The sequence below is a fragment of the Aythya ferina genome (genome assembly GCF_964211825.1).
Source record: "Aythya ferina genome assembly, chromosome: W".
NCBI lineage: Eukaryota > Metazoa > Chordata > Aves > Anseriformes > Anatidae > Aythya > Aythya ferina.
Genome location: NC_140313.1, coordinates 790,874 through 804,951, shown reverse-complemented (window position 1 = coordinate 804,951; position 14,078 = coordinate 790,874). Strand labels below are relative to the sequence as shown.

The 14,078-nt window shown below is 43.6% G+C and overlaps 1 protein-coding gene across 2 annotated transcripts in view; it reads left to right on the top strand.

The window, feature by feature from the left end:
- Positions 1–14,078, top strand: part of LOC311426502 (WD repeat-containing protein 7) — a 98,748-nt gene that overhangs the window by 49,587 nt on the left and 35,083 nt on the right. For both annotated transcript variants that reach the window (XM_084502865.1, XM_084502866.1), the window contains 2 exons: positions 121–342; positions 10,129–10,315. In XM_084502865.1, the coding sequence (XP_084358991.1) occupies positions 121–342; positions 10,129–10,315 (409 nt within the window). The remainder of the gene's footprint in view (positions 1–120; positions 343–10,128; positions 10,316–14,078) is intronic.

Here is a 14,078-nt window from a genome sequence, read left to right as displayed (position 1 = left end):
TGAAGGCGTGCTTTAAGTTAAATGGAAACCTCTTTTCTTTTCTCTGGGAAGCACGATGTTGGGAGTGTGAAGAGCAGCCCCGCTATTTATTTTCCTCATCCTTGCTGCTTTTCATTGTAGGTTGCCTGTCCGGTCTCCCGCAGATGAAGAAAATCTCAACCTCTTACGAAGAGCGCAGGAAGCAAGCTACTGCCATCGTCCTGCTGGGGGTGATCGGGGCGGAATTTGGAGCTGAAATTGAGCCTCCCAAACTCCTGACTCGGCCACGTAGCTCTAGTCAAATTCCCGAGGGATTTGGTTTAACCAGTGGCGGATCAAATTATTCCCTGGCGAGGCATACGTGTGAGTATCCTGGGTGCGCTTTTCCCTTCTTCTGGTGTTTTGAGGAGAGGGTGGCTTGTTATAACTTAATCATATGTTTCAGTACAAACCAAGTCATTAAAAATCTCCTTTCAGAGGACAAAATAGAGTAGAAATTTTGAACGCACAAATAAGCAGAGTCACAATAAGAGGTGGCTAAGAAATGGGTGCGGGTACAGGGAGCAGAGGTGTGCTGGAGGGGGCAGCGAGTGCATTCCCTCTTCTGCTGGCTGATCCTTGTGCTCAGCACTTGGTAGCTCCTGGTCGTAGTGGAGCTGTTCCTTCTGGAACTGAGCGCTGGCTCACACACCACACGTACTTTTGGGAAGTGGATCAACAGGCATCAATGGGAAAACAAAAACAGCCTTGGCGAGGCCAAAAAAAAAAAAAAGGAGAGGGGAAGGGGGGCAAGATGTCTGGTTTAAAAGTCAGAAACTGATGAATTTAATGGAAAATGCTATATAAAATGTTACCTTCTGGTCCTGTGTGAAATGTAGTCCTGCAGTGCTACTGTAATTATCCTTGCAACAAGCGGTAAGCATGATCTTATGCTATTACATATCTGTGTGTTGGCTGTTTCGTGTTAGCATCACAAAATCTAATGGCAGCAGCTGCAGCTTCGGTGCCCTGGATTCCTGCAAGTATTTTGGCGAGGTTCCCGAGTCTGCTGGTGTGTTTTTGTTGTATGTGGAGCCTGGCAAAAGTCCCTTCTGTTATCTCTGTGAGATCTCACTGCAGCACTACGGGCTCATTGTCAGTATTGCTTGAAGAAAAGTCAGCTGTGTGCTTAGCTATGAAATAATCCCAGGGCAGAGGATTTCTCCTCCGGCCCTGGTGCAGTCTTCACCTGATGCCCAAGTGAAAAACACAAATTATAGAAAATGAGCGTGTTGTCTGAGCTCAGAGCTATTCACAACTTCTTTCTCCCAGTGTTTTTGTTTATCTATTTGCTTGCTAGTTTTGTCACATTAGGCTTAGCAGCGCTGTAAGCTCCAGCTTTGAACTCCTATTAATCATCATCTCAGAAACCCTGCACGACTGGCTGGCTGACTGGTAGGCTGAAATTCAGTCTTTAACGCAGGTGAAGCTTGACAGGCTAAAATACTGTAAATTTAGATCCAGGCCATGAAGTAATATCTGAAATGGATGGAAAGCCAGAAGAAGATCAGAACATTGTTGCCTGTGACGGTTTGGATTGTGAAAGGCAAGCACTCTATTGTTTGCTACGGAGACCCCCTTCACATCCAAGCCAAGTACTCCAGGCTGAGGGTATCACTCACATCTTCCCTGTAGGAGAATTCTTTGCACAAGAGAGTTGTTGCAACCCCGAAGAAGTAAAGATTAATTTGAGGAAAAAATACAGGACATGATGGGCTATACTTTTGGCTGATGATAGCGTTGGCCATGAGCTTGATGATCTCCATCCCATTTTACATGCAATCCTTACTATTATAGTGCTCGAGGAGCTTCAACTGGAAAATTCGTGAGGTCTCCTGTGGGCCTGACTCCCAGCCCGCCTGCACAAGGGCCTCTCAGAAGGGGATGCAGGAGGCAAAGGCTTAAGGAAAAGGGAGGTGTCGCTTATCAGATAATGCTGTTCTCAGGATGGGTTTTATTTTTAAGCATACTGCTTAAAAATCCTTTCTAGTCCTTACTCTGTGTATGTAACAGTGCAGAAGGAATTATAACACTGAGCGGTTGTTCAAAAATTAAACGTTTCTTGGAACAAATAAAAGCAAAGCTGCACGCATGCACTAGGACTTGCAGTTATTTGTTGATTTGCCTTATTATGACTTTAAGGCACCACCGGTTCAGACGATTCCCCTCCTCTGCTGTGGGCTGACTTCATTAAGATGTGGTCATCTTTCAGTCTGTTTCGTTATCATGTACTGAAACCGAGCGGGCCATCTGAAGCTATCAGAGAAATGGCATGTGGCCTAAAAGCACCCTAATTTCTATTTCTAAAGAACTTACCAAAATGAATTACTTCTTCATTTACACCGATAACGCGTGCACGTTTTTTGCAGCCTAAGTTGCAGATGTTGTGATTTACTCTATTTCGGAAAATAGTAATTGTGACGATGCCTTTTTGAGGGAGCGGAATTCTGAAATCCATACAGTGACCTTGCCTGACATCCCGCATTAATCTCTGCTGACCTTACAAGTAGTTCATGAGATATTTAATTATAAAATGCCACCCAAAGAATTTCTCATTACAGATGCACCGCATTGCACTTAAACTGCAGCTAATGCTGTGTTTATAAAGTTAATGGGCTGATAAATCTGAATGACTCCTCTGTCCTGAATATGAAAATCCTTGATTCTGTGGTTAATGCGGTGTATTTTTCAAAGCATCTGCCGTCAGTGTAGTTATTAATGATAAGCATTTTGCCCTTTAGCTCAGTCAGTGTCATATGTGACAGCACGTTCACGGCATTGAGTTATTTATATTGTTTTTTGCAGGCTGTGTGTTCATGCTGCCTTCCTTCCAAAGCGAATTTTCGGGTTTCTGTGCTATAATCCACGGCAGTCTCTCCAGTTTTACTAATTTCCTTAATCCGGAGCCAGCCAGCAGTTAGGTTCCTAGCTCAGCCTCGTGAAACCATTTTTTATTTTTTAATTATCTTCTCCCCAGTTCCTGGCAGCTGACTTTCCGCCTGTTAGGAGGGAGAAGCAAGTGGAAATTCTTGATGGAAATAGAAATACGCGTCTCTATAATAGTACAGGGCCACGCTATCTGTTGTAAGGGTGGTTTTTTGTTGTAGGGCCATGTTGGTAAAACTTTACATGTTTGAGCAGAAACCTTTACGCCGTTTAGCTGTGTCTCTGGAAGCTTTCAGCCAAACAATGAAGCCATTAGCCTAGCGTGAAGAAAAGATTTTTATTTTTCAAGGAAGTGCAGTTTTGCTTCCCACTGCGAGGCAGATACAGGAATGACTGGAGTTCTGAATGTAAAATCCTGCGGTGTGATGCAGTTTTAAAATGCTTAATACATTCATACCACATATCTTGGGGGTACTTCTCCCTCGCTGTGTGAGAACTTCAGTCCCAGAGCAGTTCTCTCCTCGGCCCGGAGCGTGCAGAGGACACATATGTTGCCTCCAAAGCTCTGTTGTACAGAGTTTTGCTGATACGTTTGCAAGCGAGGAATTTTGCATTCTGCTGGAGGCTGTGCAGCCCTCGGTAGTAATCAGAAATCCTCTGCCCACACCTCTGTGCTTCGCTGTGCGGGCTTCATCCCCGCCAGCCCGTCCCTCCTCATCTCATGCCTCTCAACTCTCCACACGCTGCTTGAATGGAAAGAGCTAGAGATTTACTGCATAAAAACTACAAAATGGGAAAGATTTTGTGCCCTATCAAGGAAGAAAATAGCAGTTTTCTTCTTCGGCAGGCTAGCTGGTGGTGCCACCGCTTCTTCAGATTGCCAGGTAATTCCCCCCGTAAGCTCGTCTTCTCGGTTCTCTGAAGCATTCAGGTGTTGGACATGAAGGTTAGTGTTAGTTATGTTTAATTAGACAGAATTTGATTGGAAAATGCCTTCTAAAATGACTTCATCGCTTACAAGAAGAGTAAAAGCCTTAAGTTTAGTTCGAAGAACCACGTGGCAACTGGTACAGGAGCTCTGTAACTCCGCGTTGCAGGGCAGGGGGTTGAAATCCCTGGGGTGTCACGGTGTCCTGCTGGGCATCTCCTCGTGCCCCTGGGGGGGACGTGGCTCCCAGCAGACCCGTGGTGAGGCCACGTCGCTCCCCAGCGGCTCTTTGCCTGTGGCAGAGCGGGCGGCAGCAATTAGCGCAGACGAGCGGCCGCTCAGGATCATCCCTTGCAGCAGCAATAAATCAGCTGAGCACCTGAACAGCAGCCTTTCAGGGCAAATTAACCAAAGTGGCTCAGTGACTTAATTTAAGAACAAACCGAACAACAACAAGAGAAAGCCCACAACGTGGTGATTAAAGCAAATCACTGATTTTTTTGCTCGTTGTGAGCGATTGCTACCAGCGCGTGCCATGTTGCTGTGTTTTTATGTCATTTATTCAGGAGGATGCTCAGGTCTGCACGATCCCGTGGTTGGTGGCACTGTGCTGATCCTTTTGGATCTGTGTTTCAATCAACACGCTCTGAAATTCATTACAGATCCAAGGTGTGCTGTGGTTTGCTTTTGTTTTCCCTCAGGTTGTTGTGATTAGATCAGTGGCTCGAGCAAAATTTTGTCCCTGAAGGGAAAAAAAAAAAAAAGGAAAAATGGTGGTTTATAAAAATCTATACCTTAGCCTTAGAGATAATATTTAGAAAAAATAGTCAATCCGTATGGCAGAAAACAGTCAATCTTTGTGGCAGATATTATGCCCTCATTTAAATCTGTTGGTGTTTCTTTGTTATTGACTTGAACAACAAAATCCAATCTGAAAAATTAAATTTCCCTTTTTACCCAAATCCTGTAAGGGACGAATGATCCGAATTCAGTATTTTTAATCAGAGGTTTCTTTTTGCATGCGTAAAGGATGCAGAAAGCCCCTGGCTGCAGCCCCCGTCTCGCGGGGGGAGCCCCAAAGCATTGCAGTTCTGGTTTTGCTGTGTTTCGTGTGGCTGATACCTGCTTTTAAATTGTGGTTACGTTCACAGACGGTCTTTGGCACAGAAGATTTGTACTGAAATATTGCAGTGGGCTTTCCCAACCAGCAAACAATAACATGCACGTTCGGTTACATTATCTCCACGCAGTTTTACCAAGTTAAAATCTGTGTGCTTTGTACATCAGGTGGGAAAACCAAAGTCACACGAGCCTTTTGCTGTTCAGTGTCTGTATTAAGTAGTGCCCGCATGTTGTCAATCAATAGTGTGAATGCTTAAAAAGAGCACTTCAAAATAACTTTATGAACTGTTGCTTAATAAGCTGTGACGAGTCAATAAATCAGCCTGTGCTTGCCCTTGTAATGAGTGAGATGAAGGGAAACTCAGAAACTAATTTAATTCATCATACAAATTAACATTATTCCTTCATTAGGCTTGCAGATGCCAAGCCAAGCATCCTTGCTTTAAAAGCAAAGGAGAATTTGGAGTTTCAGCCTCTCACAGAGCTGTGTGCCAGAGTGATCCCAAGCCCAGCAGGTCTGGGGGCATCCCACCGTCAGCATCCCACCTTACAACACCCACGGGTATAACACATCGCTGCAGGTAGGGTGTGTGGATATAGAGGGCACCGGTGGTGCAGTTGGGATCCCCAACTCATACAGGCTATGGCATGGACATCACTTACTTCACTGGCATCGTGCATCTTCCTCCGTTGTGTTCAGATTGAAATAAATAGCATTTATTTCTAACGGTGTTATGCAGTCAACAGGAATGAAAATAACAAGCTTCACGCACGGTTATCAGCCAAGTCATGGTGGCTTTCTCCTTCCTGCTAGATTATAAACAAATGTTGGATTAAAACGATAGTTCACTCTTTCTAGAGCACCGAAATATAATTTCGTAGTTAGAGGAAGAAAGCATTTAAGCCAGCATAGTTGGGTTCTCTCCATAAATTGAAACAAGTCTGATCTAAAACTCATTTACTGTCTTGGAACAGAATTGATCTTGCTTTCACATTTGATTCCCCCACTGCAGATTTTGAGAGGAAGAAAAATGGCATTGTTAGGTCAGTTTAACTAGGCCATAGTTAGACAGAAAGGACCGGGAAACCGGCTATTACAAACATTTTTCTTCTTTTTGCCTTTGTCTTCCTTCCTAAGGATTTATGTAAAATCTTGGAGGGTTTTAATACAACTTCGGGGCAGTGTTCGTGTGGCCCCACTTACACAAATTCCTTGTGGTCTGTTCACGTGCTGTAAAAGGCAGCACAGAGCAGCCTGTTTAATAGAAATACTGTGAATTTACTACACCTAGAAATGGTGGTTCTGACCTATTAAACCTCGAAATTTTCAGAATTTACATAGATAATTAAAGCAGAGGAAATATTCCCCTTATGATTCAATAATATTTCTGATTTTTTTAGGTCTTCAGAGTGAATGATACTTACTTTCGGATCAGATAAATGACTGAGGAACAAAAAAAAACACATAATTTTTTCTTTTATTGTAGTGAAAAAGATCTTAACTGTCCAATAAAGCACCAAGGTGTGTATACGTGCTGCAGAAACAGCATTCAGCAAGGAAACATTTAATTCTCAAAACCCTGAGAGGTGGTTATAAATTTCCAGGCAAATTTTGCTTCCTCTGGCTCGCTGACCAAGGGCAGGAGGCCGGCTTGGGCATATTATATTTTAAATTATATTATATTTTATTTTAAAGGCCCATTTTTGCTAATTCCAAGTTTTGCTCTGTTATCAGATAACGTGAGCCTCAACCAACGATTCAAATCGTCTGGCACAAGACGCAAGGATTGCCTTTCTGTAGTTGTCTTTCAAAACCGTGTGAGCTCCTGAGCAGATATGATAGAGGGGGCTGTACCTGAGCCCTCGGAAGAGCGAAGCCCAAAGTATGACAAGTGTGAGCTGGCCAGCGAGCCACGGGAGTGTTAATTGTTTCCTTTCCCTCTGAAAGGGCTCGGGCTGAGCGAGCTGGGAGCTATTGATTTACTGTACAGTAAATGTCCTATTGTTCTCTGCCTGTCAGCCTGGCAGGTGGGTGCAGCTTGGGCCTTAACTGCAAAATTTGACTTCGTCGGGAATATTGAGGATTAATTTTGAGCCCTTGCACGGCGCCTGAACCAGCACGGGGCGAGCAGTGAGCCGCAGGAAAGCAGTCCTCGTGCGAGTGGGAGCTGCAGATAGAAATCTCGCAGGTATCTTGTCTCATCTCCGGTACAAAATGGCTGCAGCACCAGGCAGGCTTTTTTAAACTCTCTCTCTTCTACGTGGGCATCCTCTCGGCAGCATGGTGTAAAATGAGAGCTGTGCCCAGCATAGCTGCACGTCTGCAGATGGGAATTCGGGCAGGGTTGTAGTGGCATCGTTCGGTCTGACCTGTAAGAGTTGGGGATGGTTTCCCTCCAGTCTCTTTGTTTTTCTCCTTTCATACAGCAGCAATACAAATGGAATTGTAAATTATTTTTTCCACTGAATAAAATGCAGTCTGCATTATTGACATGCACAGGAGCTGCCTAGCTTCTTAATAAGCTGTAAACCATGCTTGTGAAAAGAGATTTTAAAAAAACAACACCTACATCTTCACATCAGTTCTGAAATTGCCGTAGAAGCTGGGACCATTGCACCTGTTGCAAGGACAGAACATAAATGATTTGAAGAGATTGTCAGCAAAAAGAAAGTCTCTTCTAGCATAAATTCAGTCGAGAAAATGAAATGCATCAGAATTACATTTAAGGCAAAAAAAAAAGATGCTGGAAATGAGCTCTGTAAAAATTAGGAAATTTGATGCTAAACGTGATCAAAACATTTATTTATTTATTTATTTTAAGTTTTCATAATTTTAACTTCAGAAATAATCTTCAAATGGTGCAACTAGCTATATTTTAATTTAGGCCAGAAAACATTCTCTGCTTTACACCTGTCCGAAAGATGGGACAAGCTACGCGATAGAAGTTCCCTGCTCTAGGAGTAGGAAGGGACCGAGGGATATGGATGTTTAACCCAGGTACCCAAACTTGTTTCTCTCTTTCTGCTGGCATTTCACACAGGTGTATGTCAAACCAGGGAGAAAACCTCATCCAGAGAAGGTGACAATTTCTTAATTTCTTGTAGAAAAACTGTGCCCAGCGAGAGGTGAAGAGAAGGAAGACTGAAGAATTAGTTAGAGCCATGATTCTTCACTTTCATTTTTTTTTTTATGTAAAATCAGAAAAGATTCAAAACAGGTTAAGCCATATTTTCGGAGTCCATCATTTTTATTTAGTTGGAACTAGATCTTGTGGCAGATTATGAGAATGGGAATCAGAGTTATCAGTGTCTTGTTCGTGCCTGTGCTATTGATTTTCCTGAGCAAATTATTTAATTTTTTTTAAATCTATCTGCAAAATGAGGATAACAATGCTGACGGATGTAATATGTTTAAAGCTCTTGAGATCCAGCAAGGAAAGGCATGTTAGAAATTCAAACGGGTGCGTGCATTCAGAACGACCGGGTAGGCTTTAGCGTTCAGGTCACGTTTCCATTAACAAAAATTGCACAGGCAGGTAAGACTCAACCCTTTATTTTTGTGTTTGGGTAAATGGAAAAGTGGACAGACTCTGAAGGACAGCACTGCTTTCTGGAGGAGATAGCTCCGTGTGCGCTGCCTTACGGGAGGGATGCTCCCAGTGAGGACACGTGGGAGGAGATCCAGAGCATGGGTAGATTTGCTTTCCGTAGCCTACATTTTGAAAGCACTTAGTAATTAGGTCCACAACATCATCCCCTGCTAGCTGGGGGAGCTCCAGTCTGGTTCTGGTCCCCATGCGGACCTCCAGTCGCTCCCTGGTGCCCCCCAGCACGTCCCCACTCTGCCCCAGGCAGGGGCTGGTCCCACACTGGTGGCAGCGCTGGTGGCAGCGGTGGTGGCAGTGGTGGTGTCCCCTGCCTCGGGTGGGCAGCAGAGGGGCCCCGCGAGGAGCCCCCATCAACAGGGCTCTTCCCGGGCTAATTACCTCTTTACTGCGCTGACTCTAATGTGACATGTTTATTGCCTTAACTAACAACTCATTAGCTTAGTTGATGTTTTTGTCAATATTAATTCGTTCATTTAAGCCGAGTCAAAGCTTAAACAAAGATGTCCAGGCTGAGAAACGGGCAGCAGAATGACTTTTGTTTAGTTCATCTTTTTCCTTAGCTCAATTTACACCAGGTAGGTGTCAGCAGGAGCGGCGCTGGGAGCATCCCTGCGAGCAAGGCCGGCGTATTTCATCGCAGCAACGTCTGAGTAGTCACGCTTTTTAATAAGATTCTTGTATTTGAGACATAAAATTCACACAAATTAAAGCTTCGTGGCCTGCCACGCTCCTTAAGAAGAAACTTCCAGTTCGTTTGTTACTCACACAGCACGGCTCGGTGTGAATTTATGAGTGCAGCCTGTCTGCCGCCGGCTCCCCTGGAAGCCTAAAATGACAGGCGGCGTATTTAATAAAACAAGAAACTCGCGGAAGACGGTTCTGAAAACTCAAGAAAAACCTGTTAAAATCAATAGGTTATCTTTACTGCAATAGCCAGCTAAATGAATGTTATTAAGAGGTAACAAATAATTATGGAGAGATAATGATAAATTACCTTTATCTGGGAGCGTTGCTGTAGTGTTCCCTTGCATTTATATATAAGCAATTACTTTTATTTTAATGAAAAACTAATCTATCGGATGAAATTATACAGCACGCTTGCTGAGTTGGCAGAACCTGGAGGAGAATTTGGATTTGTTGGCCTAGTTTGGGGCGTCGTTTCTCTCGCCTTCTCTCTCAGCTGTATTTCTCTCTAAAAAAAAAAAAAAAAAAAGATACTGCGGGAGGAAGGGCGAGTTAATCAAGATGGAAACCAGGAATGTGGTGCAATCGTAGAAAAAGGGATGGGCTCATTTCACTCCACTGCCTAAATAAAGCATCACCCATGCGGGTGGGCAAGAATGAAGCATGAATTATCAAATATTATAATATTGAAGCATTTCAATCATGCTTTCAATTTGAATTAAAAAAATCTCAGTTTTGTTGCTGTCTAGCCGTCAGATTGTCCGCACTTTACAGGAGCGCGTGGAGGGAAGCTAGCCGCGGCAAGCAGTCCAACACAGCAGAGCCAGGCCAATTCCCCAGCTCCCTCTCACTGTGCCCATTCTCTCCCGTTCTGCTGGGCAGGCAAGGCGCTGACGTTCCTGCTGCTGCAGCCGCCGAGCCCCAAGCTGCCCGCGCACAGCACCATCCGCAGAACTGCCATCGACCTGATCGGCCGTGGCTTTACCGTCTGGGAACCCTACATGGACGTCTCCGCCGTGCTCATGGGTCTGCTGGAGCTCTGCGCCGACGCCGAGAAGCAGCTCGCTAAGTAGGTACCTCCTTAATTCACTTCCCAAGCCCTTGCGCCGTGCTGACTGGCAGATCCTGCTTCTAGAGTCGGTTCAAGTACAAGTAGCTGGAGGCGTTTGGTAGGCGTTCCTTGGGCCACAGGGCACGAATCCTCCGGTCACATCAGCAGTAACTTCGAGAAAGCAAATGAGTGAAGGCACATCCATATCTAAAATACGTTTGTCCATTTTTTTTAATATATTTTTACCCTTTTCTAACCATCAAAGTAGCCTTTTCAGAAGGTATTTTGCACCAGTGTGTCTCAACACATGGATTTTTGTCCCATGGCTTCATGAGCCATCCTATCCGAATACAAACTGGTTTGGAAAGCACCCTGTGGGAGAGGAGGTTGGATGGTCGGTAACACGCTGTTAATGGCATCAAGGCAACTTGCAGATTTAAGGACTGCTAACAAATCACAAACTCAATAGACCACAGCCTGTCTCTTGGGCCAGAGGACAACTTATTCAAGTGTCCCAAATAAAGATTTATGTAGCATGCTGTCTCATATGTGTTCTGGTCTCCTCAAAATAAATCCTTTCAGTTCGGTATTTGTAGCTGGGTCTGTAAAGGAAGGGGGGTGTGTGAATTTCATCGTGATGTCTGACACTTCAGCCTAAAACACATGCTAAAGATGTGATGCTGTTCAGATGATGTTTCCTGTGCATGGAACTCGAGGTGCACATATGTTCAGTAACTTAAAAATAGCTGTAACTGCAAAAACCTCAGCTCTGTCTGTGCAGCACCGGAATAATGTGTCTGTAAGGCTCATCAGCTGGATCTGCTCCCTAAATGTTTAAAAAAAATGTATTAGACATAATATGATAGGCTGGTGAATTAGAGTGAAATAAGAATCAGCTCTCTAAATTTGAGGATGGGATTGTGATTTTTCCTGCCCTGTTTAATGTTTGTTAAATCACAGAAAATTATTGCCTTTACTTGTAGGGTGGCAAACAGATTTCCATTGTCTCAGGGCCAAGCAAATAAAACTCGCAATGCCAGAGCTACCGCAGTTAAAGGACTCACTTTAGTCTTTCATGAATGGTATGGTGTAGTAATTGTTCTAAAATTAGTACGGGATTTGAAAAATCGTCTTCACTTCAGGGCTGCCCCGCGGACAGTTTGCCACCTGCTGGGGTGTGCGTCCAGCTCCCTGCCACACGCGTGCAGCGTGTCGCTGGTCGAGGCAAACCGTGCAGCTCTTTTTCCTATTGTTATTTTCAGTTCAGGTCTTCTGCTCGCTTCATTTATCACAGACGAGACTCTGCACTTGCTGGTGCCATATCCTATCAATCACAGCATCGGATAATTATGGCTAAATGCCTAGGTGAAGTCATTAAGATGACTTGCATAATAAAGGTAGCGTCTTACACATTTTCTATTAAGATCATGGACTTTTAGTGTTTGTTTTTTAATGTATGTGACTTTACATGAGTTGAGTAGCATTTCTGTTGAATATCCCCAGACTTTATGATACGAGAGCCAAGTGCAATAAACTGGGGACCAGATTCTCACACAAATAGTCTTTGCTCGCACTGTTAATCTGATTAATGGCAGCAGAGCTATTTGCACAGTAAAGGGTTTTGCAGTATAGTCTTTATTTTTATTATTGTTTGCTGTAAAATCGACCATCTTCTTTGAAGAAGAATAAATCTGAATAAATTTTTATTTAGTTCTTATCAAAACAGCAAACCACACAGGTATGCAAAAGGGAAGGCTCTGATTTGTCTGGAGAGACAGAGTAAAAAGAAAGTAAGCAGCAACCACGGCAGGCTGTTTACATGAAGCTAAATGATGCTGCTATGCTTTATGGGCTTTCAAAGCTGTTTCAGGCTTTTAATGTAAAACCTTGAAAAATATTAGTGGGTGTACATTAGCGCTGTTGAGACAAAACTCTCATTTGTCAGTACGGTTATTGCACAGGAATGAATTAATCCCTAGCTACAGCACAGAAAACGTAGCTCCTGCTCTAGGTGGAGCATTGCCCTCAGCAGATCCAAACTTCGTATTTATTTGGTTGTTGGTATGAATTAAATCATAGTATCAGACTTCGGCAGGCATCTATTTGGAAAATAACTCTTACTAAAAATATTTAAATAATCTAATGAATAATTTTCATCACGCAGAATAAGAAATCATTGACCGTTTTTCCAACAGAAACTTAAAATATTTTTGCTTCTTAAGTTTGTATTCTTTGACAGCGGTAATTTCATAACTCCAATGCCTAAAAATTCGAGTTCTGAATTTTGCCTGATGGGATGTTTCCCTGCAGGACACGAAGCCAACTCTTCAGCTTGTGCGAATCGTGGTGCTGCTGTTGATTTCAGCACAGCTTTCCCAGTTTGCTCCCATTGCAAATCTTTGTGTCTGGCACCCCGAGCGTTGTGTGAATACTCGCTTTTATTTATTTTTTTAACATATTTCATGTTTAATTTTTATTTTGTGTAACTTACTCTACATAACGTTTTAATTAGTGGTATTCCTTAAGCGTTAATTAGTCACCCACTCATTAGTTAATAAACCACTCATTAATGGGGAAGCAATTTCATTCCTGTAGGAAGACTTCATGGCTGGTCTGTAAAATTTTATTTGCAAGGTTTTTGCTCAGGAAGAAAAAAAAATCTTTTGTCTAAAATTGCAGAGGTCATCGTAATTGATTATTTAGGTATTAATTTTACCATATTGCCTTTCTCAAAACGTGGAGGTTCCTTTTTTGGTCGGTGCTTTGCTTTGTGGCACTGCTGCTCGCTGTCGAGCTGCTGGATCCATCCTGAAGCGTGGGGGAGAAGGAATCGTACGTCAGGGGGAAGGAAACGTCTGCTTTCAGCTGCAGTAGGCCTCCCAGCACTCAGGGAATATCGACAGGGACGGGTAATTGTGTGGGCAGCATAAGGAGGGTACTCGGTTATCATCCAGATATTCTTCTTTACAGCATTGCTGGAGTAAAATTGGTTTTGGTGCTAAAAATATTCTGAACAATTATGTGTCTCTTCCGAGCCTATTGTTTGGTAAATCACAGCAAATGCTGTTCTGTGGCGAAACTGGTGTGTCCTTGTGATTAGAAGCACCTGAACACCTCACAGTAATGTTCATAAATAAAAATAGAAAGGCATGTTTTTAGATAATTCTGGTTTTGTCGAGGCATTTTTTGCCGGTAGCAATACCTTCAAACAGCACGAGCACTTGTAGAAGCCCTGCCATTAACCTTGGTATTGAGAACGTAGCTCTGAGAACCGCTGTGCTAGGAACTGGATCTTATGAATGAGGTTATTAATGGTTATTAGCGAAGGCACGTGTGTTTTACGTGCTGTGTGCAGTGAAGGGCTGCCAGGTTTGTCTCAACACCACGTGTGTGTCCTGACATCGTGCGTGGACGTGCTGATTCCTGGCTTTCTGTTTGTGTTGCAGCAGGTCCAGTATTAGCGATTCTTCATAGCGGCGTGCATTTCCTCGGGCTCTAAGGAATGAGCGATCGCTGTGTGTTGGGGGGTTAATGGAGAAATATGTACAAACTGGGTGGAGGTTGTTATTTGTCTGGACCTCAATTATTTCTCGTAGCCTGACAGAGCAGCCCAGGCGCTTCACCTTCCCGAAGCAGCTCGTGTGCCCCATTGTATTTAAATGTGGGCTCGCACAAACCCAGGGAATACAGTTCTTCAGCAAGTAATTTTCATCCCGCTATTACATCCTTAGCTGTCATAAAGATTAGTACGGCTCTCTGTACCCAGAGCACTGAATAAATG